At 45.5% G+C, this 25,814-nt stretch overlaps 1 protein-coding gene across 3 annotated transcripts in view; it reads right to left on the reverse strand.

The window, feature by feature from the left end:
• CACNA1A (calcium voltage-gated channel subunit alpha1 A) overlaps nt 1-25,814 on the reverse strand; it is a 229,580-nt gene that overhangs the window by 80,425 nt on the left and 123,341 nt on the right. Inside the window, exons 7-17 of one of the 3 annotated variants that reach the window (XM_063110743.1) lie at nt 19,023-19,126; nt 17,962-18,077; nt 16,431-16,487; nt 14,829-14,918; nt 8,226-8,435; nt 4,682-4,794; nt 2,770-2,882; nt 2,486-2,617; nt 2,140-2,212; nt 756-873; nt 545-612 (exon numbers count right to left, since the gene is read on the reverse strand). In XM_063110743.1, the coding sequence (XP_062966813.1) occupies nt 545-612; nt 756-873; nt 2,140-2,212; nt 2,486-2,617; nt 2,770-2,882; nt 4,682-4,794; nt 8,226-8,435; nt 14,829-14,918; nt 16,431-16,487; nt 17,962-18,077; nt 19,023-19,126 (1,194 nt within the window). Of the gene's footprint in view, nt 1-535; nt 613-755; nt 874-2,139; nt 2,213-2,485; nt 2,618-2,769; nt 2,883-4,681; nt 4,795-8,225; nt 8,436-14,828; nt 14,919-16,424; nt 16,488-17,961; nt 18,078-19,022; nt 19,127-25,814 lie in introns of all 3 variants that reach the window. The other 2 variants (XM_063110744.1, XM_063110742.1) reach the window with 2 other exon arrangements.

Raw genomic sequence — 25,814 nt, forward strand, 5'->3', positions numbered from 1 at the left:
GGACCACATGACTGACTCTCCTGTCACTTCCAACTGGGTTTGGCCCATGGGAAGCTCCAGCAAGAAGGCAGAGGGACAGAGAAGGTGGGGCACTTACTGGCCACTCCATCTGTGCCTTGCTATGGTTCTAGGTTCTCTAAGGTCACAGGGCCTGTGGCAGCCCCTTTTCCTCAGCTCCAGCTCTGGGTGGGTCCCCACAACACCATTCCCTGTCCCACCCTTTCAGGCCTAGGGTGGTGACAGCACCCTCTAGCCTGGAGCCACATCATTCTTTGGAGGCCCTGCCCATTCCCTGTAAATGGGCTGTTGGGTCCAGCATGCCATCTGTTTTCTGCAACCTCTCTGGCTTCCCCTTTCCACCCCCTCTGTAGAACCAGCTTGATTGGGGACAGTCTGTTTCTAGGAGCTGGGTAGAGGTGCCTTCTCCCCGCACGGTGCATCCAGGGCAAAAGCTCTGACCCCGTCCCTGTGCCCCCACCCCCGTCCTGATCTGCCATGAGCAGGTGGTAACTTTGCCAGAGAAACATTCTCCCACCGCCTCCACCTTGGTGAGCTCCTGGGCGTTGGCCAGATTGTCCACAGCGATGGCCAAGAACACATTCAGGAGGGTGTCTGCAAGCACCCGAGTCAGGGAAAGCAGCCACTGGAAGGACGCCACTCGGACCCTGGGGATCTGGGTCTCCTCAGCCCCCTCCCCTGACCCGTCACTCTGCCAGAAGTCCAGGCCTGTCCCCACCTCCCCCCATGAAGGATACAGTTCCCGAAGAGCGTCAGGACAATGAAATAGATGGAGAACACCATGCCGCCCTGCACGCCCCCCTGAGACTTGATCCCATCGTACATGACCTCGTTCCAGTCCTCGCCCGTCAGGATCTGAAAGGGGAGGGAAAAACACACAGCCAACCCCCCTCTCAGCCACGGGCCCCTCGGAGACGCAGCTGTGGAGACGGAATCTGCCCGCCCGATCCCCAGGCCCAGGAGGTCTTTGCAAACCCTGCCCAGTTCATGGGGCTGGTCTCTGTCTCCTGTGGGTTCTTCCTTGGCTTTTGTCTTTGTTTGCGAGTAGAAAGGGCCGTCCCTACAATGATAGGCTCTTGGCTGCACCCTGGGGGAGTCACAAACCGTCCTGTAACTGTCTTCCCTGATGCAATAAGAGGATTTGCTATGGACTTGAATTGTATCCCTCCCCTCAATTCACGTGTTGAAGCCCTAACCCTCAATGGGATGGTATTTGGGGACGGGGACTTTGGGAAGTAATTAGGGTTAGATGAGAAGCTGGTTTGGGCTGACCCCATGGGGGTCAATCCCCTCGCCCTGGAATATGGGACTGGGATCTCTTCAGACCTGGAGGATGGTGGATGCATTAACCATGCCTTTTATTTTCTGTATTTCTGAAGCTTTGACATCTGGGTGTTTGCTGACTGTGGAGGGACAGCCCCTCCCAGGACTAGCCAGTCCCTAGAGATAGTAAACACTTTAGCCCGAGCACTCTTGTCACATGCAAACAAACCTATCCAGATTCCAGACCTCCACCACATCCTTTCTGGAACTCTCACATTCTGGGCTACTATCCACCTGCCTTAGTCCCCCCAGCGCCAGGTACCAGACAACTAGGGAGAGCCCTTTGCCCCAGAGCTACCGAAAGGATCCAAACTAGCCAATCCTAAGCTTGCTTCTCCTGCCTTGCCTGTTCCTTCCCATGGAAAACACAATCTAGGCTCTTGCCCATGTTTTCCCCTCTTCTTCTGCCTCCAGACTGACCCTGAGGCCTCCCCATGGCATGGCATGTCCCCTCTCTTGGAATCTGTGAGTTTAACAAACTGTCTTTTTTTCTTTTCTCTTTTTGGCAGCTGGCTGGTGCAGGTACTGAGGATGGAACCCTGGACCTTGGTGTTATCAGCCTCGTGCTTTAACCAACTGAGCTGACAGCCAGCCCAACAAACTATCTTTACAATGGCATTCATCTCCTGGTCTTTTGGCCTCACCATATCTGAATAATAATAAAATTTGTGTTTTAAAACAGTGGGAAAAGACAGTGTAGACTAGGAAGAATTAAGGGAAACCCCTAGGACACCGAGCAGGCACATTAACCTTTGACACTAAGAGGTATTGGCCCATGGAGCCGGGTGAAGGCCGTACCTGAAACACTGTCATTATTGCTGCTGGAAAAGTGTCGAAGTTGGTGGGAGGAGTCCCTTCATCAAAATTAAACCTGCAGGGGGACACAGACATTCCACATTGGCCCAGGTGCTCTGAAGGTTTGACTCAGCATCTTGTCTCCAAGGCAATGTCTCCAGCACAGCATTTCTGTCCCCAGGAGGACACCCTGAGTGGTACTCAGGGCCCTGCCCGTCTGGGTGACTGCAATGGGTATCTGGACCACGGGGTGGGTAGCTTGCAGGGTGGAGCTGGGTGTGGGTCTCCAGATGCACCAAGTGGCTGGACCCCAGGGAAGCAGAAGTTGGAGATTTTGCCGAGTACTTACTGGCCGCCAAAGAGCTGCATTCCTAAAAGGGCAAAGACGACGATGAACAGGAAAAGTAGGAACAACAGGCTGATGATGGATTTCATGGAGTTGAGAAGAGAGACGACCAGGTTTCTGAGAGACGCCCAGTACCTGCCAACACAGGCCAGGTGGAGGGGTCAGGCCAGGCCAGGCCAGGGAAGCGGGAGCTGGGAGTCAGCCCTCGAGGCATGACGCTGGAGGTGGCCGCCCCCCACCCCCCATCCCTACCCCAGTCAGGATGTCAAGGAACCTCAAAGACTTACTTTGTGACTTTGAAAATACGCAATAACCTGAGAGCTCGTAACACGCTGATTCCAAAGGATGTGCCGGGTTTTATGACGGCCCAGATGACTTCGAAGATGCTCCCAATGATAACCTAGAGCAGAGGACCTGGTCTCATGTCCAGGGACAGTGTCTGGTTTCCAGTGCTTTGCAAACATTCCCTGGGCTTGAACTTTGCAGGAACCCAACCCGACTCCCACCTCCAAATGCGGCAGAGTGAGGGTCCCTGACCCCTCACCCCTTCTCTTTTTTACTTATTAGGTGCTCCCGCAGACCTGAGAATTCTTGAAACACAATTACAAAGTAAACGCCCGGGCCGAGCCCATGGCGCACTCGGGAGAGTGCGGCACTGGGAGTGCAGCGACGCTCCCGCTGCGGGTTCGGGTCCTATATAGGAATGGCCGGTGCACTCACTGGCTGAGTGCCGGTCACGAATAAGACAAAAAAAACAAAAAACAAACAAAAAAACCAAAGTAAACGCCCATGCAACTACCACCTACATTAAGAAATAGGACATGTCAGTTCCTGGAAGCTTCCAGAAACCCTGAGACAGAACCACCATTCTGAATTTTATAACAACAATTTCCTTACCTTTTTAAAAAAATTGAGGTAAAATTCACGACATAAAATCAACCCTTTTAAGTGCACAATTCAGTGGCAGTTAGCACATTCACAATGTCGTGCAGCCATCACATCTCTCTAGTCCCCCCAAATTTTTATCACCCCCAAAGGAGGCCCCATCCCCATTAGCAGCCACTCCCATTCCACCCACCCCCGCCCCTGGCAACCACTAATCTGTTTTTTGTCTCTATGGATTTGCCTCTTCTGGACATTTCATATAAAGAAAATTATGCAATATGTGACCTTTTGTGTCTGGTTTCTTTTACCGAGCATCATGTTTTCGAGGTCTTTGCCTTTTTAAGGTATCCAAGTATTATCCCTAAACAATATGCTTTAATTTTGCCCGTTTGAATTTTGCATGAGCTATATGAACTCATTTCGTCGGCATCTGCTTCCTTTTGTACCACATTATGTGGATGAGATTCATCTCTGTTGGGTGTGGCTGTTGGTTGCCCTTCATTTTTGCAGAATATTCTATAATATGGATATGCCACGATTTATGTATCCATTTTACTGCAAAGAGATACTTGGGCATTGGGGCTTGGGACTATTCCATATAAGGCTGCTCAGGACATTCTTTTTTAATGGAAAGAAATTAGTTTTCTTCTTCTTTTTTTTTTTTTGGTGGCTGGCCTGTTTGCAGATCTGAACCCTTGACCTTGGTGTTGTCAACACTGCTCTCTAATCAACTGAGCTAACCAGCCAGCCCAGTTTTATTCTTTAAACACTTGGGTCGTCTATATAGGCAAGTTTTGTTTGTTTGTATGTATTTTGTTTTTTCCTCTAATGACATGGAATTTCCTACAACAGGGCAGAAATCAGTACTATATTCAGGGTTATTAAACATTATTAAATCTTTCTGAGGCCAATAGGATTACAGCATGTGATTTTGGCTGCCCCGTGGTGGGCATTCTCCACTTAATTTGCTAACAACCTTAATTTCATTCCCAGACACAGGGACATTCTTGTCGGTGTCTCCGAGGCACCTGTGTGAGTTTCTTTAAGACGAATCCCTAGCAGTGGAATTGCTGGGCTATGCTGCCCTTGCTTTCCAAAGAGAATATATAAATTCCCCCTCCCATGGGTGGTGGTAGAGTTCTGGGTGCTCCATATTCTCGCCAATGTTTGGGGTTTTCCTCTCATTCCTTCTGCATGCATCTGTCTCTCTCACATCCAGGGGTGATCTCACCTCTCCCCTTTTGATGTCCTCAGGTATCAGCCATTCTAGGTAAGAGCTGGTGAAATGATCCCCTTAGAAACCAGAGCACTTACCCCACAGTCAAAGCAGTTGAAGGAAGAGTGGAAGTAAGGCCGCGTCCCAAGCCCGTACATTTTTATAAACATTTCGGACATAAAGAGTCCTAAGAAAATGAATTCTGCATAGTCTAGGAGGCAGAAGGAGGAAACAGAAAGGAGGTTAGGCTTGCTGGGGGAAGGCTTGCTATTTTTACATTCTGTGTGGCTCTGAGTTTCCTTTTAATAGCAGCCCTTCTCTTGCCTGGCCTGGCAGGCAGGGAGAGAGAGGATGGTCTTTGGTGGCCTTGGCCAAAGATGATGAAATGCTTCCTCTCCATGGGCCTCAGTTTCCCCCATGTTAAAGGGAAAGAACAATTGTCCCCTACCCTCCAACCAACCAACCACTAACCAACCTCAGGGCAATCTTAAGAGGAGTGAGAAAAAGTTCACCAGGTCTCCATCTTGTAGTCTTTGTCCTGGTTCCATGGGAAGAGTTGAATGTAGGTTATTGCCAAGGACCTAGATTTTGTGTTGACTAACTAACCAACTAACTGGCTAATTAACAAAATAACAATAGGACATACAGGGCCCCATGATCCCAGTGTGTCATGAGCTAAGAATTATGCTTAATCTACTTTTACATGCCTGAGCTCCAAAGGAAAAAAAAAAAAAAAAGAAATAGAAATCACAATGATGTCCTATTCATAATCCTCATGTTAGGTACTTGGTTGGAGCACCACAGGCAAACTATTTAAGGCATGACTTCTCTCCCAACTTGGAAGACCTATCTGATGTCCCCTGGAAATCCTGTCTTGCTGGTGGTCTAAATGCTTTGAGCAAGACAGAGCCTTCTGTGCTCTGTTGAGAAGGTATAAAAGTGCATATGCCTCAGGAAGGGGTAAAATGTGAATATTCATTTGCCCCAGCAAAGAAATGGCTAATATTAGATTCTTTTCTGAGAGGGCTTTCTTGGTGAGGTAGGAAGACGATGAGTTAGGAAGGGCAAGGGTATCCAACTAATGATTAGGAAGGAGTAGGGAGAAGGGTTTCTGCAGGGAAGGAAGCATATAGAAAGGAAAGACAGAGCACTAAAGCTAACTTTCAAGAATTTCACAATTATGGCCGTGTAGCTAATTCTGTTTGAATGGTTGTTCCCTCCAAAATTCATGTTGAAACGTAATTGCCAATCTAACAGTAGAAAGAGGTGAGGCGTTCAGGAGGTGATTGTCATGAGGGTGAAGCTCTCATAAACGGGGTTAGGTGCCCTTATATAGGGCCTGATGGAGGGAGTTTGTCCTTTTTGCCCTCCCGCTATCTGCCATGTGAGGAAACAGTGTTCCTCCCTTGCAGAGGGGGCGGTGTTCAGGGCACCACCTTGGAATCAGAGAGCAGCCTCTGCCAGACAACTGAACCCGCCAGTGCCTTGATCTTGGATTTCCCAGCCTCCAAGTTGTGAGAAAATACATTTCTGCTTTTATTAAATTACCCAGTCTCAGGTATTTTGTTGTAGAAACAGAAATGGACTAAGGCAATGGTCAAAGGTGTTTGTTACATCATCCTTTTAAGAGGTGGTTCGAAGTGACTGTCAAGTTCTTCATATTCATTTCTCATCAAAACTTCTTATTTGTAGGACTCTAAGGAGCTCCAAGTGACTGAAGGAGACTCTAGGGTCTCTATTAAAAAATTTCAGCAAAGAAAATCTGTCTATAATATCTGGTGCATTCCAAGACCCACCCGAAGCAACTCTGGGGGAACTGAAGTTTCTGAGATGCTCATTCATGGAAAGATGACAGCTGTTGATGCACAAGACCTGAGAGAATTGCTCATCCATAGCAATGGCAAGTGTGGCAGAACTTTCAGGACCATCAAATCCAATTCCCACCAAGTACAGATGAGGAGTCTGAGATCTCAAGAAACTACTACACTTCATTGATTCCAAGACACCTATTTTTGTTCACCTTTTGACATCTCTGAAATTGAGGTGTGTCTTAAAATTGGCATGTTTAGATGGCAGCATTGTTTTATTTCTTGGCACACATCAAATAAAACAGTGCCTTATAATCGAAGACATCTTTGATGGATAGATGATGGTAAAGACTTGCCTAAAGTCACATGGCAAGTTAGAGGTAGGGCAGGCATCGAGAATTTAGGTCACCTGGTGCCCAGGGTTGAACTCTGTCATCAGACTCAGCTTAGACTCTGAAGGCCACCTGCCTGGGTTCAAATCCTGTCTTCATCTCTTACTAGCTGTGTGACACTGGGCAAGTTACTTAGCTTCTCTGTGTCTCAGTTTTCTCAACAGACATAGAGGCCCCAGGCAGGAAGTCCCAATCCCCTGTTCCTGAACCAGGACAGACCGTGCTAGGTGATTAGTGGGGAGAATATAGGAGATTAAAAATAGGCTATCAGAAGAGGTTAAAACAAGAAGAAAACAGTCCTCATTTATGAGACTCCAGAGGGACCAAATACAATTACTAAGGTTGGAACTAGGTCAGGGCTTTTGGAAAGAGAACTTGTCCCTGAGGGGTGTCCTGGAGGGTCACCCTACATGACTGAGAACAATGAGGGTTACAAGGAGACAATGACCTCAGCTTGGCTCTTGGGCATTTCTGGGTCAAAGGCTTGGCTGTCTCTTGTGGCTGTCGTAGGTCATTTCTGAACCAGGTCAGGAGGGTAGGAAATAAGTCAGACAAACCAATAGATGCATGAGGAGGGCAGCCAGAAGGTAGAAAAGGTGTTGGGAAGACCTCACTTGGGTCCCATAAGCCACAGCCAGAGCATCTACTTGCCCTCTCACTTCCCTGCCACTACTCTTGTTGATTACTCAGAGCTCTTTACATTTTAAATCCTGGTCAGAGGTCTCCCCACCTCTCACTACTACTCCCCACCCCCAACTGGCCCTCAGTTTTGATACTGACATCTCATGCTAATTACTGGAATTTGGAAATAGGCCCAGAAGGCGAAGGCTTGGGCATCCTGATACCTATTGAGGGAGCAAGATGCTCTCACTGGTTGGAGAGGATCTTCTAGGAATGAATCGCAGATATGAAGAAGCCAAAAAGGGAAGGAGAGGAAAAGGTAGGAAAGCAGCAGGTTTGAAAGAAGAGGGGAGAAGAAGCAGGGAGTCAAAATGAGCAGAGAAAATGGAGACAACATATAGGCCACTCCCTGTTTCTAAGGCATCCCCATCTCTTAACCATACATTATTTTAACATTCCCAGAGGTGCACATAGAAATCATGTACATGCTTTTGTTTCTATCTGCCTGTTTTGTGGCCTCTTTCTCTGTCTCATATCCAATAGCCCTTCACCAGTAGCACTATGTCTCTCTCTTAGAAAAAGATCACAGAAGCATTTAGTGGCCTGAATTCCAGCCTCCAGCTGTCAGGCCTGAGGAAGATGGGCTCCATTGTTGTGGCAGCAGCAACACTGGCCCTAATCATAGCTGTAAAAATGGCCAAATGAAAGGGCAGATTCAACAAGGACCAAAAAGGAGCACATACTACCAGACAAAGAGAACCAGAAAAAGGATGTGAGGAAGGGATCAAAAGCTGGCAGGGGTGGGGCTGGGTGATACTCACAAAGGAAGTCGGAGAGCCACTCGGGCTGGTTGTAGTGAACAATAGCAACACACAGCGTGTTGAGGGCTACCAGACTGAGCACAGTCCAGTAGAAGGCCTGAGTTTTGACCATGCGGCGGATGTAGAAACGCATCCTCCTTTCCTTTTTGTGAAAAAAAGTTGAGTTCTCCAGCTTGGCACTTTTAATGCTGGCTCGAGCAAAGGGAGACCCTGTCAGGGAGAAGACAGAGAATCTCAGGCTCAGGTCATTGCTGCAGAGGAAATTAACCAATGTGCTGTCCAGGCATGGGTCATGGCCAGGGGATCTATTAGCCTCCCCGGCAAGCCCTTTGACCCAAGGGGACCATCATGACCCATGGGCTTAGCTTTGCAGAGATGGAGTTTATGAGAAGTCAATGTCCCTGAAAATAATAATGAGAGCTCAGGATGTCAATGGGGAGGCTGATGGCTTTCCAAGGCTGGACACAATTGTCCAGGTCTCCCACTCCCAGCCACATCTGATGCAGCTGGGGTGGTCACAAGATGAAGCAGGAGCCTCTGTTCAGGACCCTCAATGCAGAGTCAGGCAACAGAGTTGCATGGAGCATGCATAGAAGGCCTCCAGGACAAGGTATGGATAGGACCTTAATTTTCCATGGATGTTTCACTTTAGAAGTGATCACTGAGGGATGATGTCCTCTGCCTGCACGTATGTTTGCTCTAAGGCATTTATTGAGTACCTGTTGTGTGCCAGGCTCTGTTCCAGGTGCTCAGGATATATTAGGTAACAGAGCCCTGCCTTCCAGGACTGACACTCTAGTGGGGGAGACAGACAGTGAACATAATAAATAAGTAAATTAACAGTGTGCTGGAAAGTGAAAAGTGCTGTAGAAAAACGAAAAAAAAAAAAAAAAAAAGCACAGTAAGGGCACTGGGAGCCCCAGGAGGGGCCATGGGGCAGGCTGCAGTATTAAATCAAGTGGTCAAGGTGAGGGTGTTGACCTAAGTCACTTTAGTATCTTAAGTAGCTCAGGTAGAAGAAACAGCAAGTGCAAAGATCCTGAGGCAGGAATATGCCTGCCTGACACGTTTGGGGAACAGCAAAAGGAAGTCAGTGTGTCTGGAATGGAGAGATTGAGAGGGAGACAGGGAGGAGGCGAGGGAAGGGAGGTGTGAGAGAGAGGGATGAGCCAAGGTTTTTGCAGAGCCCTTAAAGGGATGGAGCTGCCATGCACTGAACAGCAGCGTGTTTATGGGGGAGGGTCAGAGCTCAGTTTTAGAGAGGCTGAATTTAGCTTCTAAAATATCTCTTCTTATAAACGTTCAATTGCATTCATTTATTGTTCTCATTAGTTCACATGTTCATTCATCCATTAGTGAATTCATTAATTCATCCATCCGTCATCCATCCATCATTCACTTGTTCACCCATCCGGCATGTTTATCGAGCCAACCCCACTCGCCAGGTACCGAATACAGCAAACACCTTGAAGGACGCCACTTTGTATTAGCAAAATTCTAAACACAGATTTTGAGTCGGTACCCCAGGGGCCATACTGGTTCACACTGGGTTTATAAAAGTTGAAACTATTGGTCCACATTTAAAAACTGGGAGATTTTCCATACAAATACAGACTTCTGCTTCCCTTGAATGAAAATAATGGTGGGCACGTATAGGGTATTTAGCAGGCACCAGACACTGCAAGGAACTCGTTTTACACCATAAGCTACTTGTTTATTGCAGCGCTAGGAAGTTGGGATCGTTGTTATGCTCATTTTACAGCCGAGGAACCAGAGGCGGAGAGAGACTGAGGGGGGGGTCCAGTAATTGGCTAAGAAGGTTGAGTTGGTTCAGAGCACGTGGTCGTGGCCACCACACAGCATTCCTGGAACAGGCAGTCATGGGGGGGGGACACATTTCTACCCAGAAGCAGGCCTGGTGGCCATGGCCCCCTCACAAGGACGTTCCTCTTTTCTGCTGAGGACCCTTCTCTCATGTCCATCACCTGCTTGACCCCAGGGACAGCTCTTCATAGCCCTGCCCAATTAGGCATTTCTGGCCCTGGTCCCTGCAGCTCCCAAAGATGTGTTCAGAACTGCAGGTCTCCAAAAGGCTCGGCAAAGAGGAATGAGACTTGGGGGACTTGGGGGATAGGGACGATGCTCTACAGGTCAAGAGAGAGAGGCAGAGGCCAATCACACAGGCAGGAGACCCCTAACCCCAGCTCCTGCTGGAGTCACACTGAAAACCTGGCTCCATCACCAACTGGCAGGTGACCTCGGGCAGGTGAGTAGGACTGCTTTTATTTCTTTGACAAATCGTATATATATTTAAGGTGTACAACGTGATGTTTTGACATCTGTATACATTGTGGAAGGGCTTGATTGAACTAATTAACATATGCATTAACTCACACACTTATTTTTTTGTGGTCAGAACACAGATCTATTCTCTTAGCAATTTTCGAGCACACGATACATTGTTATTAACTGTAGTCACCATGCTCTACAACAGAGCTTTCTAATTTATTCCTCCTGCCTAACTGAAATTTTGTATCCTTTGACCAACATGGCTTAACTTTTCATGTATCAATGGTCCTGACATAGGATGACTTGACTTATGATAGTTCAATGTACAATTTTTTAAACTTTACGACAGGTTTATTGGGATGTAACCCCACTGTAAGTTGACAAACATCTGGACTTCAGATGGTCCAATTTATGATTTTTCAACTTTATGATGGGTTTAACAGAGTATTAAATGCACTTTCGACATGATTTTTCAACTTTATGATAGGTTTATTGTAACATAATCCATCATAAGTTGAGGAGCACCTATAAACAATTCAAATTCTGTATTTCAGCAGTAAGTTCATCAGTTGTAAGTGAATCCACTTTCTAATGTCTTTATCAACTGATTCAACAGAACAGTAGAATCACAAATTATGTGCTATGGTACAATATTAGGGCAAACACCACATAGCTCCTGCCTTACTTAGAAACACATGTTATTATTATTTTCTTTTCAGGAATAAATAAAGGGAAAGGTGTTTCCTTGTCAGAACCCTGGAATTCTAGAGATTTCTTTTAGGGGTAGGAAACCACTGGCTAAATTAGAGGCTCTTTCCTTTGCATTTTTGAGCAACCAAGCCAAGTAGGTAGGTCTTGGTGAATTTGCCTGTAGGAAACCTGGTCATGGGAGATCAAACCACAAGCTTGTGTTTTGGACCCATTTAGAAAGCTGAAAGTCACCTGCTTTTTTAACAGAGGTGCCTATATAGGATGGTGTCAGCCCTCACTCAGCCTGACAGTTTTGGTTTCTCATCTTCCTTTTTCCACTTATTTATTAAATGTATGACTTGGACCTGGATTCCCCATGTAGCAAGTTTTCTTCTGTCAGCTACAAATCCAGGAGCAGGGTCTTGCACAGACAAACCCTCTGTAAATACCTCTCATGGCTTCCTGGATTACCTCCCTGTTTTGGGTTGAATTGTATCCCTGCCCCCACAAACTCATATGTTGAACTCCTAAATCCCAATACCTGAGAATTTGACCATATTTGGAGACAGGGCCCTGAAAGAGATAATTACGTTAAAATGAGATCATTAGGGTGGCCCTAATCCAATATGACTGGCGTCCCTATAACAAGAGGAGATTAGGACACAGACATGCACAGAGGGATGACCACGTGGAGACTCAGAGAGACAATGCCACCTACAAGCCAAAGAGAGAGTCCTCAGAAGAAACCTACCCTGCTGACACCTCGATCTTAGACTTCCAGCCTCCAGAACAGTGAGAAAATAAATTTCTGTTGTTTAAACCACCCAGTCTTCAGGACTTTGTTATAGTAGCCTGAACAGACTTATATCACCTCATTCCCATATAAAATCAAGTTTAAAATGCCTTCTTCACGAAGTTCTCTCTGGTTTTCCACCAAATTCCTTCCTGCCCTATCCATATAGCTATGAGATTCCTTGTCACAACTTCTCATAATTAGTCTCTATCGCTTTCAAGCAACTTTAAAGTTAATTTAATTATCCAATTTTAAAAGTAACACGTGACTAATTCATCCATTCCAGAAAAACGTCATGTAGAAAGTAGAAATTCCTTGTAATTCTCTAATTCTACATCTTTAAGGAAATCTTACACATCTTAGAATTTTTTTTAAAAAAAATTGGATCATATTGTAAATAGTGTTGCGCAACTTGCTTTTTTCACTGAAAAATATGTGTTAAACATCTTTCAATGCCAGTAGCAACCCTGTCCTTTTTCCTGGATGTGTAGTATTCCATTGTAAATATAAATATATATGCACACACACACACACACACTATATATATATATGCATATGTGTGAAATATATATATATACACATATATACATATGTATGTGTGTGTATGTATTTGTATGTATGTATATAAATTTATATGCACATTATAATGTCTTTAACCATCTCCCCACTGCTGGGCATGTGTGTTGTTTCTGGTTTTTACTTTTTCAAACACTGGAAACAATGCTGCTGAGAAGATGCTGGGACATAGATCTTTTGCACACACAAAGAAATGCTTTTGAAGTGGAAATGCTAGGTCAGGTCAAATAGCATAAACATCTATAATTAAATAATGCCAAGCCATACACCAGAAGCACTACAAATTTACTCTCCTGCCAACAGCTTATGAGAGGGCCCATTTTGTCACATCCTTGCCAGTACTGGGTTGTATCACTTTTTCATCTTCATCAGAATGATTGATGAAAAATGTTTCCCTATCAAGTAAGGGCAGGTGGCCCATCTTATCCATAGGGGAGATTCTGACTCAGGTACCCACACTTTTTAAATGTCTGGTATTCAATAAATGTATTTGAACCCCCCAAAAGTTTGCTAATCAAAATATAACAATGCAGCTTTTTAAAAATGGAAGCAACCTAATACACAGCACAGAAATAACTGATCAAAGGCACAAAGCATTGATTGTTATAATTCTTGACACTTGCTCAAAGGAGATTAAGCAGATGTACCCACATGTGGAAATAGAACTTGTTCCTCCTTACAAGGAAAGCGTGTTTTGGCTAGAAATTAAAAATGCAAATGAAAACCAGTTTTTAGGTATTATCACACACCTACTTAACTGGGAAAGGAAGTTAAATTGATAATATTCAATGACTGGGGTGGGGAATCCATGAATGTACACATATGTGGCAGGTTTTTAAATGGGTTCCATGTTCCTGAAGCTCAGAATGGCTCTGTGAATAATGAGTGTTGAAAAGCTGTTAATACCTTTGATCCTATAATTATCCCCAAGGAAATATGCCCAAAGGGTAAGGGGAGTAATTGTACATAACTGTGCACAGCAGTGCTTCTCCTAAGAGAAAAATTGGAATCCACTCAAACACCATACAATGCATCCATGGCTAAACAAACTGTAGTATATCCACCCTTACAGGATATATGATCACAATGAAAATTATGTCAAAACTCAGCAATAAGGTTATAAGCGAGGATTGAAAGAAAAAAGTGGAATATAAGATAGTATGTGCCTCTGCATCAGAAATATGTTTCTAAACCTTGGTGCAATTGACATTCTGGGTTGGGTCACTGGTTGAGGTGGGGGCTGAGCCAGACACACTCAGCGAGAACTCCAGTTACCTGCTAAACTATCAGCTCCTCAGAGGGCTTCCCTCCTTCCCTTTTCCTCCCCCCCATCTCTCCCTTCCTTCTTTTTTCCCCTGCCTCTCTTCTGTCCTTCCTTCTCTCTCTCCTTCTCTCCCTCCTCCATCCTTCTCTCTTCCATTCTTTCTTCCTCTAGGCTGCAAACAGCCTAAATTTCTTCTTCCCCCAGCCTTATTCCAGTCTTATTTCCTCTGCCTGGATATTCTTCTGCCCACTCTTTTATGATTGGAATTTTTAAAACCCCATTTCCAAAAAAACAGCAATATGTTCTCCCTGCAGAAAGTCAAAAACACCACAGTCTCAGTCAATAGATCAACAGTACAGAAGGGTGAGAAAGAAAAGAATAAATACCTCTTCCCTCCTCAAACTCTGGCCCTTGTGGTAACCAACAGCAAAGGTCTGAGTGCCACCTTCCACACAGTCATCTCTGCTGTCACCGCCATGGTGAGCTCCTACCCAGTTTTCAGTTCTTAGCTTAACTGTCACCTCCGAGAAGCCTTCCCTGATCATGCCCCACCCTTCCATAGTGGGCCACACCCACGGCGTCACTTCTGCAGTGCCATTACCATTACAGGTTTATTTGTCTAATTTTCTGTTTAATATCTATTTCCTGCCCTGGAATGTGAGCTCCCCAAGGGCAGGGATTCTGTCTCCATCTTGTTCACAATTGGGCGTCTGATAAGAGCAGACCCCCCCCCAAATATATCCTGAATGAATAATAAATATTAGTCAACATTATTGGGAGCTGGTTCTAAAAGCATTTAGTTGAATTCCCACAACAATATAAGATAGGCACTGTTGTCATCCCCATAAGCATGTAATCTATGCCACGAGACAAAGATGCTAAGAGGCAGCATTGAGATCCAAATCCAGGCAGCCTGGTCCCCAAGCCCTCAGCTCCTGCTCTCAGATGATTGGTGATGAATAACTGCTGGGCTGCACAGGGAGAGACTCACCCACAGAGGCAATATCGGCCAGCTGATCCTCAGCCTCCTCAGGGTTCAGCAAGTCTGTCTTGCTTTTCTTTATGGTGGCTCTCCGCAGAGCTCCAACAATGGAAACATGGCAAGAGAAAAAGACGTTACCCTTTTTGCAACAAGGACAATATGGACAGAGTACATGCTTGGATTTAACCCCTGTGACAACTGGTTTGGTGGGAACTAGTAGTACGTCCATTTTACAGATGTGTAAACCAAGGTTCAGGGAGGTAATATCACTTTGCCTGAGGGAAAAAGACAAGAATCAAGTCCTACTCAATCCAACTTCAAGTCTGGGCTCTCAGCCACTATTTTCCCCCCAGTCCATCTCAAAATTCTAAGAAACCTCCCTTCCCAGGAGCCCTGGGGCTAGATACACAGGAATGACACTTACAAAAACAGTCCGCCCCTTGACCTGTAACATACTTGCTAGGCAGGCTGGGACTATGGAGTTCTCCCCAAATATTGAGGCTAAACTCCCTCAAGGGCTCTCCAGGGGACAATGCATTCAGGTACACACTACCAACAAAGAGGTTTAGACATCCCCATGGGTAATCTCTTCCCCTTCCCAAAATAGTAAAATTCATTTTATAACTTTCTGGGACAGAGTCCCAGTTCCTTTATTTCCTTTGAATCTCTGGCATTTTCAATCGAAAGTTATCACTCTGTCTAACCAGCTTTTAACCACATGAGAAGATAATCTTGAGCAACAAGCTGTATTTTTCATGGAGTATTATTATATTCGTTATTGTTATTATTATTATTTTGCAAACACATCCCTCTAACCTATCTCTAAATCCCAAGAAATTTCAGGGAGCCCTAAACTGGATATGCAGTGACTCTTACAGTCTGCCCCCTGACTCCCATCATAGCTACTGGGCAGGTTGGGTTTATGGCCACATTTTAATACTCTCTTGTCCCATATTTAGGTTTCCAGGGGATAATGAGTTAAAGTGTACACTCCACAGAAAGCAATTTACACTCCCCAATAAAGTGGTTTGTAAAATCCACTTTGTAACCTATTGGAACACAGCCCTAGTACTTTTATTTCCTTCTCACTCATGGTGTTTTCAATCAAAAATCATGACTCTGTCTAGCCAGATTTCTAACATGTGAGACAGCAGTTCTTAATGGCAAGCTGGATTTCATGGTGAGATTATTATTACTTATTTATTTTGCAAACAGAAATAATAATGATTCTGTGCACTGTCCTGGGTATTCCATTTGCTGTAATTAATGTAATCCTCAGTAAAAAATCCCATAAGTTTGGCCTTTATATGATACCCATTTTACAGATGAGAAAAACTAAGGCACAAACCAGAAGAAACTGGGCACATGGTTACAGCAGAAAAGGAGAGGCCAGAAAACAAAAACCCTGCACGAAGTCCTGAAATTCCTTCAGGAAGCAGATTCTCACTATTCCCTGGATCTCCCTGAGCCTGACCAGGTCTCATGTTTGTTCCTGGCACAATCTGAGCTCTATCCCCTGGAGGCACCTTAGAACTGAGTCACCTGTTTCCCCAGCCCCAGCAACTCCCATCTCCCCTGGGACCCACCACGGAACTGGGTTCAAACAGTTACCATCAAAAGGATGCCTCTGCTCCCCGTCGGTATCATCCTCAGCGAGGATCACCTCTTCTGAGGAGGAAGAGAACAGAGTTAAGCTCCTGCGTCTGGAGGACTCTCTTGGGGACTAGCTCCCTTAGATCAGGAAGAAGGGTCTGCCTGGCCACCCTCATCTTGTCCTGGCTGACAGTGATCGCTCAACCAGTCAAAAAAAAAAAAAAATGTGCTGCTCAATTGTTTCTGACTTCCAGCCCCACTTCAGCCATGGCAGTCATAGCCAACATTATCTCCACCTCACTCAAAAGAAAAACCAGCATCCCCATCACAGCCTGTAAGTCCCTGCTTGATCTGGCCTCGGTGACCTCCCTATCCTCCTGTCCTCCTCTTCTCCCCTTTGCTGACTCTGCTTCAGCCACACTGGCTTCCTTGCTAGGTCTCAGCTATGCTCCTGCCTCAGGGTCTTTGCAGTTGCTGTTCCTCTGCCTGGAACGCCCCTCCCTTCATATACCCGCAGCTTCCTTCTTCACGTCCTTCAGGTCTCTGCTCAGATGTCACTTCCTCAGAGAGGCCTTCCCTGGCCACCCTGCCTCCAACCATTCACAAAATCTTCCTACCCTGTTTTTCCTTCTCTGCATTTGGCAGCACTCAACATGACATGTATTTCCTTGTTTTGTTTCTGTCACTAGAACGTGAGAGCCCTGAGGACAGAGATTTGGTCTGCAATGTCCACTACCATATCCTCAGTGCCTAGAACAGTGCCTGACATGCAGCAGATACCCCATAAGTGTTCGCTGAATAGTTGAACAAATAAATACAGTCCGCCCTCCATATCCACAGGTTCCACATCTGTGGATTCAACCAACTGCCAGTCAAAAATATTTAGAAAAAAAAAAACCCAATAAAAAATAAAACAACAAAAAAAGACAAATAAAAAATACAGTGTAACAAGTATTTACATAGCACCTACATGGTATTACGTATTACAAGTAATCTAGAGATGATTTAAAGGGTACAGGAGGATGTGCATAGGTTAAGAGCAAATACCACACCATTTTATATGAGGGACTTGAGCATCCAGGGATTTGGGTATCAGCAGGGGGTCCTGGAATCAATCCCCCAGGAAACTGAGGGATGACTGTATGTGACTATTGCGTGTTAGGCACTCTCTTCCTAAGTGACTTAGCTTGGATTATTTTACTGAATGTTCAAACAACCCTACAAGGTAGGTACTATCATTATCTCCATTTAACAGCTGAGGAAACTGAGGCACAGGGAGGTGAAGTACATCACTAGGAGGCGGCAGAGCCTGGATGTGAACCAACATCTGATTTTAGAACTCAACAATTATGTGATGTCATCCCCTGGCTTCATCTCAGAAGTTTTAATATTATCTCTGGATTCTTGCTGATAAAATTTGCGACTACCAATTTAGATTCTCTTTCTCCTCCTATCATGACTCTCCCCTCTCCAAATTGTATGCATGATTCTCTGTGTGCTCCATAGCTTGGGATCTCCATCCCTTGGCCCCAGGATGCAAGGGCCTCACCTGCTTTTGAGATCCATTCCATGTACCCATTGAGCTCGCGTTCAATCTGTTGTTGCCGCCTCAGCTTCAGAAAAGCACGCCGGTTTTCCACCCGCTCCCTTTCTTTGGCAAACTCCCTGTAGAAGCACAAAAAGCCAGGGCCTGGCTGTTTTGGAAACTTTAGGGAGTGTGTGTGTATTTAGGGGTCCACTGGAGGGCAGTGGTTTTCAACAGGAGGAGTAAGTCTTTTGGGAAGAGATCAGAATATTATAGGGATGGATTCTCTGCCAGCTCCCCATACTTTCCAATAGTTGCACCTCGCTAGAGACAAAAGCCAAAGCATAAAACCATGCCATGCCAACCACCACTGGCTGCTTACCCCATTCTCATTCTCTCCATATTCCTGGCTAAAAAGTATTTTCAGCCTTTTTTAAAGTTAGACCAATACGACATAAACTGAAGATTTCTGCAGCAGCTCTGCTTCCCTGATATAACTGCTTCCTGTTTTCCTTCTTCCTCTTCCTGTTTGGAACATGGAGTGGCCATCTTGAAAGCATGAGGCAGCCATCTTGAGACCATAAGGTACTTGTGAGACTGGAAAGCCTCTGGTAAGGATGTCAGAGTGGAAAGCCGGAAGGATCTGGGGTTGCTGATGGCACTTTGGAGCCACTGTACCAGTCCCCAGACTTTTTGTGGTGAGAAAAAATGAAACCTATTTATGATTAATCCCCCCCCACCCCACAAAAAATCTTAGAAATAGAGGACAATGTGTGTCAAGAAAATGCATGCTTGATTGTATGCTATGATTTTACATTTGGAAAATGGAGTATGGGAAAACCCAAAATATATATATTTTTAATGTAAACTACAGAAAGCAAAGCCCCTGTGAGTTCCCTCATTGGGTGCCCATAGCAGTGCACAACCTATGCACCTGTACATGGCTTGCTAATGGTAGTCTGTTAACCCCAGACAAGGGAAGAACCCTGTTTTCTGTATAGTGAATGAAAACAAAGCTTTGATAGCCTCTTCCTGGGAAGAAGTTTGCAAGGAGGAATGATATGGGGAGGAATGTCAAAACTTACCCTGATAGCACACCCAGCACGAGGTTCAGCATAAAAAAGGAGCCGATGATGATGAGGGGAATGAAGTACAACCAGTTCCAAGTGTTCCCTGAGGCATCATTGCTCTGCAGATTGTAGGAGGGAAAACAGGAGAGAGTTGAGTGGAACTCAGGTAGTACCTGACATGTGGGGGAAAGGGGAGCTCTGGTTCTTCTTGGGCTCTGTCTCCCAGTATTCTTGGCTTGTGGAGTCCTGGAGCTCTGGCAGCTCAGAGAGGAAAATGCAGGAAACCCCAGTGGTACCATCAGAAGGGCAAAGCTCCCTCCTAATCATGTGGTCCTCACAGGACCTGGAAATCAGTATGAAACACAAAAGGACTTCTCAGACCAGAGTCCAGGAGGAGAAGGAAACAGCAACCACATTGAAGTAGAGAAATGAATCCCTCATTCCCTCCCTTCTTTCAATACAGTCACAGTCTCCTCTTGGAGGAGGTGCATGATTGCAGGGTCTGGTCGCCTGGCAAAGTCACCAAGCCAGATGGCAGGGCCATGAGCCTTTTCCTCAAGTGTCTCCCTCCTCCATTCCCTGCAGCCTCAATGTCAACCATAAAAAATTCCAAGAAATGCTCAGCTCAATTTTCAAGGGAGAGAAAGTCCACAAATGGAACATTCTTTTCTGAAACAGAGAACAGAACACTGTAGCAAGAAGGAAGTAAGAAGAGGGGAAGAAAATCAAGAACAGAGACAGAGATAGAGAGAACACTTACAGAGTATTTACAGTACTATTCTAAGCATATTACCTATATTATCACTTAATCTTAATGATGCCCCTATGTTATCATCATGCTCATTTTACAACTGAGGAAGCTGAGGCTCAGAAAGACAAAATCACCAGCCCAAGGTCACACAGCTAGACAGTGGTGAACATGGGATTTGAACCAGGTGACCAGGCCTCAGAGTCCATGGACTTAACCTCTGTGCTGGAGAAGCCTTGGATCCAGCCATCAGGACAGGAAAAATCTTCCAGTGGTTCATCACACTATGGCACCTGCAGAATGCAGGGTACCCAAGTGTGGCTTTAAAAGCCCACCTTTAAAAGCACATATAACACTGCTGCTGCCCAGAAGAAAGGACAAAATAAGAAAGACTGACAATACCAGGTGTCAGTGAGGCTGCATAGCAACTGGAACCCTCATTCCCTGCCAATGGAAGGGTAGGTAACATGGTATATTAGTCTCCCGTGGCTGCTGTAACAAAGAACCACAAACTGGGTGGCTTAAACAACAGACATTTATTGTCTCACAGTTCTGGAGGCCAGAAATCCAAGATTGGGGTGTTGGCAGAGTCAGATCCTTCTGAGAGCTGTGAGAAAGAATCTGTTCCATACCTCTCTCCTAGCTTCTGGTGTTTATCTGTCAATTTTTGGTTTTCCTTGGCTTGTAGATATATCACCCTGTTCTCTGCCTGTCTTCACACAGCATTCTCTCTCTCTTGTGTCTGTCTCTGTGTTCAAATTTCCAAGGGCCCACCCTAATGACCTCATCTTAACTAATTATGTGTGCATAACCCCATTTCCAAATAAGTTCACATTCTGAGGTACTGAGGGTTAGGACTTCAATATATGAATTTTTGGGGGACACAGTACAACCCATAACACATGTTACAATCATTATGAAAAATGGGTTGAGAGTTTCTACTAAAACTAGTTATGTATCTTCGCCAAGACCCAGTAATTCCACTCCTGGGTGGTTACCCAATAGAAATGTGAACCCACATTTGCCAAAGGCATGCACAAGAATGTTCATAGCAGTGATATTCATAATAGCCCCAAAGTGCCAACAATTTCAATCTTTACCAACCAGAGAGAGGATGCATAAATGGAGTATTATGAAATGAATGACTACCACAGGTCACCATGTAAATACTACAAGGTTAATGTCCAGCAAAAGAATCCAGACAGAGAAGGGAATATATGTAAAATTCCACTTATCCAAAATCCAATAACAGGCAAACTAGTCAACAATGCTTGAAGTCCTCATGGGGGTACATCTCGGGGGAGGTAGTGACTGGAGAGGGGATAAAAAGGAGGGGGGCTTCTGGGGCTAAAAGGGATCTGTTTCCTCATCTGGTTGCTGTTATATGGGTGTGTTTGGTTTGTGAAAATTCATCAAGTTCTCCACTTATGATCCATAGGATTTTCTGCATGCTTATTTAACTTCAATTAAAAAATGTTGTTCTTTTTAAAAAGTCAACTTCACTTTAAAAAGGGAGGAAATTCTGACACAGGCTGCAACACGGATAAACCTTAAGGACATTATGCTCAGTGTAATAAGCCAGTTACAAAAGGACAAAGACTGTCTGATTCCACTTGTAGGAGGTCCCTAGAGTAACCAAATCCATAGGGACAGAAAGTAGAATGGTGGGTCCCAGGGACCGGGGAGGAGGAATGGGGGGTTAGTGTTTAACAGGGACAATTTAGGTGGAAGTGATGAAAAAGTTCTGGAGATAAACGGTGATGACGATTGCATAACATGGGAATGGACTTAATGTCACAGAACCGTACAGCTAACAATGATTAAGATGTTATATGTATTTTGCCACAATAAAAAAACGAAAATAAAACAAACAAAAAAAGCCAACTTGAATCACAGACACAGACAGATTCTGGGGACAATGAATGAGCCGTCTCCAGCCCACACCTTTGTTTTAACAAGCCTCAAAGTTTCAATGCTTTGCTTCTGAAAGGTTCTGGAAGAAGAATGGAGTCAGCAGGTCACGGATGGACAGAAGGCAGGACTGGCTTTGTGCTTCTCCCCTCTGCCACTGCAGTGGCTGAGAGCTTCTTGTTCCCATTTCTCGGGGCTAAATATAGCCCAAGGAGTGAAAGCATGCACCGGCCAGCAGAAGGAAAAAACTGAGCCATCAGGAGGAGCAGGCTCAGATGGGGACAGGTGAGGGAGAGGGGCAGGGATGTACAGAGAGAAGCAGCTGAGACTCTTCAGTGCCAAGGCAGCCGCTCCATCTCAGATGCTGCCGACAACACCTGCATCTGCCCAGGCCCTGGCTCTCTGACTTAGGGGCCTCTGGCCATGAGACACAGTGCCCAGCACAGTGACAGACATGGACAAGACGCTTGAGCTTGTTTGAGCTCATTTAATCCTCTTATAAACCAAGGAGCAATATATAATCATTCCCATCCTTCCAGGAGAGGAAACTGAGGCACAGTGAGGTAAAGTCACATGCTCACAGCCCTGTTGTGGGTTGTACCGAGTCTCCCAAAAAGATGTGTTGAAGTCCTGACACCTGCTACCTGTGAATTGGAAATAGGGTCTTTGCAGATGTTATCAGGTTAAGATGAGGTCGTTAGGGTGGGTTCTCCTCCTGTATGACTGGTGTCCTCATAAAAAGGGGTGATCTGGACACAGAGACAGAAACACACAGGGCGAAGTCCATGTGCAGATGAAGGCAGAGATCAGGGTGGCATGTTTACAAGCCAAGGAACACCCAAGATGGTCAGCAAACCACCAGAAGCTAGGAGACAGGCAAGAAAGGATTCTATCCAAAGTCTCAGAGGGAATATGGCCCAGCTGACACCATGATTTCGGAATTCTGGCCTCCAGAACTGTGAGAGAATAAACTTGTTGTTTTAAGCCACCTAGTCTATGGTCCTTTGTTACAGCAGCCAAAGGAAACTGACACAGTCTCTGAGCTACTAAATGTAGAGGTGATCCCCCAACTCTGTCACCTCCCTGCCATATCTCTTCCCACTCTCCCTTAGCTCATTCTGTTCCAGTGACATGGCTTCCCTGCAGCTCCTTAAACATGCCAAGCACAGTCCTACCTCAGGGTCTTTGCACGGGCTGTTGCCCCTACCTGCAATGCTCTTTGCTGAGATTGCTACATGGCTCTTCGCTTACCTCCTTCAGGTCTTTGTTCCTTCTCAGGGAGGTCTCCTCTGATAGCCATTTACAATAACACCCCTCATTTCTGATCCCCCTTTCCTGTTCTATTTTTTCCCTTAGCACTTCACCACCTATATACTTATGTCTCTTGCTCTCTGTCTCCCCACCTGGAATGTCAGTTCCACAAGGGGCAGGGGCTTTGTCCTTTTTGTTCCCTGCTGTACTCACAGCTCCTAGCACAATGTCTGGCATGCAGCTGGTGCTCAATACATGTTTATTGAATGAATGAATGAGAAGTGGGTCCAGATTCCCTGCACATCTCACATCCTCAACTCCCAAGCTAAGCTCCCTCCTGAACTCTCACCTGCACCTTCCTCCCTGGAAACTGGGGCTCTGTTGCCTGACTTGAGAGACACTTTCCCTCTTTCGAATCTGTTTAATTATTCAGTTTCACACTCTGGGTCCAACAATTTGCAGAGAAGAAGTTGGCAGAGGGGTGGGTGCAGTTTTTGATTAGAAGACGGGCTTTTCATGGGTGAGTGGGGTTTGCTCAGGAGCAAAATAAGAAATGAATTTCATAAACTGAAACACTGGAGATGCCATGGCTATCCCATGACAGCTCATCAGCACAGGTGGGCAGCACAAATCTCCACTGCTGGTTCTCATCTCCTTTGGCAGTTCACATTAAGGGCTGGGGTGCAAACAAGTCTGGACTTGGGAAGGAGGTTGGGGCAGGACAGCTTGCTCGCTTGTTGAAGTCATTAATAATACTGGGAAGGATATGCTCTAGAAATTGCCTCATCTTTCTTCCAAAGGCTCAAAGAGTTCTGCTTCCTGGAACACTATTATTCCCCATCAGCACTGTCATCAAATATTTCTGGCGATATGGTGGGATGGCCCTTCCTGGTCCCCTGTGGTTGGCTGAGGGCTGCATGGTGAGTGCTTCTCAATGGGCAGTGACTGGAAATAACTGTATCATTTTTGACCCGGAGCATTAAACTTCCAGTATGGGAGCCTCCAGGGCTCTCTTTTCCTTCTGGAACAGCAAATGGCAACATTCTAGGTGATGGCTGGGTCCCAAGTGACTAGCCGAGCACAGACCCCTTTTCCCCCAACCTGCACTGGACATGGAGTACGAACAAGAAATGCATTCATTTTAAAGCCATGGAAGCTTCGGGGAATGCTTGTTACTGCAGCATAACCTAGCTGTGCTGACGGATACACCCTGATATCTTTATGGTTTGCTCCTTTACTTCTTTCAGATCTTTCTCAAATGCCTCCTTCTCATTGATCCTTATATAGATCTCATGAGACAGGTGGGGAAGAGTGTCTCCTGTATATGCAGTGGAGAAGTTGATCACAAAAATGTCGCATTCAAGATCACAATGAGCCAGCAGTTTCCCTTCTCTGAGCCTCTGCCTGGAGCCCCTTTCCCCTTAGGTCTTGGCTTGGCCGGTTCCTGCTCATTGCTCAGCGTTAGATCCACTGTGCTCCCTCAGAGAAGCCTTCCTGGACCTCCTGATTAAAAGGACTTGCCCTTTCCTACAGCCCAGCCAGACATCTCATCCTCTTCCCAGAACATTCCACTCTGATTCATATTGTTGATTCATGTTGTTATTTCAAGTTTTTCAGCTTGAACGTCAGGTCTCCATGGGTAGGGATTTTTCCTGTCTTGGTCTCCAGTGCCCAGAACAGCACTTGGCACATAGTAGTGCTCATTAGGCAATGGTTGAATTGTGAACACACATGACCCTGAAGTCCCTGTTGTCAGACCATTTAAATAACGCTAAAGAACCAGGCACACAGCTGCTGCCATGGGGCCCACCTGGGGTCCTGATGTATCGAGCCAGGGCCCACCCCTCTGCCTGTAACCAGGCAAGGAGCACACCAAAACACCACTTCCATGGGGGTGGCCCACCACAGCCACCACAATAGCCACGGCTGCCGCAAAGGCAGCTAGATGCCACAACCACAGTGCAGATGGCCCGCCAGCCACTGGAGTGCATTGACACAAGGAGAGTCACCAGCAGAGACCAAAGAAAAGAAGAGGATGTCTCTCTCCACAAAGCCCATTCCAGAGCGACAGAAGGAGCATCTGCTCTATGATAACATTGGGGGACCTGAACACACTTTTCTCAGCAAAGGACAGATCATCTAGGCAACAAATCAACAGAGTAACCAATACTCTTTCAGAAGGAGAGAAGAAATCTAGGGTCATTAGAAACGGGCGGAGGGAGAGGGGGATGGGGAGAGATTGGACAAGGGTCATAAAGAATAAGTACGGTTTGTAATAATATATATGCTAATAATATTGATTTGATCAACATACGTCAACATTGAACCCCCAAAACATTTAAAATAAACTGTGATTTAATTTAAAAAAAAGAAAAAAAAAAAAGAATGCTAACAACAGGAAACACATTTATCTCCAGTCCAAACGATTATCCGCTTCCCTGGGAATGGAGAGGCAGGAGGCAGAACCACTAATAGAACATTTTTGGGCTGACAAAATACTCTCTTATCTGCCTCAATTCCTGCAACCTCCATGTCCAATGGATGGGGAAACTGAGGCTGAGAGAGGTGATGTGATTTACTGGCATCATACAAGGTAGATCTGCCATTCTGGCTTACAACTGACTGCCTTTTTTTCCCTGCTACTTTACCCCTTCATTACACTTGCACAGTATTTTATTTTTATAATAATTGGACCGTGAGATCCTTAAGGGCGAAGGAAGATACTGATTCATCCCAGTACTACCGGTGCCTCGCATGGCGTGTGGCACTTAGTAGCACTCGATAAATACTCGTCAAACAAATTAATGGCTGAGTCCCAGCAAAATCCTTAAGTGCCTGCTGTTTTATGGCTTATTTTCCTCTAAACTTTTGAGCATGGTTCATTCACAAAAAGTATA

Source organism: Cynocephalus volans, chromosome 10 (genome assembly GCF_027409185.1).
Source record: "Cynocephalus volans isolate mCynVol1 chromosome 10, mCynVol1.pri, whole genome shotgun sequence".
Taxonomy (NCBI): domain Eukaryota; kingdom Metazoa; phylum Chordata; class Mammalia; order Dermoptera; family Cynocephalidae; genus Cynocephalus; species Cynocephalus volans.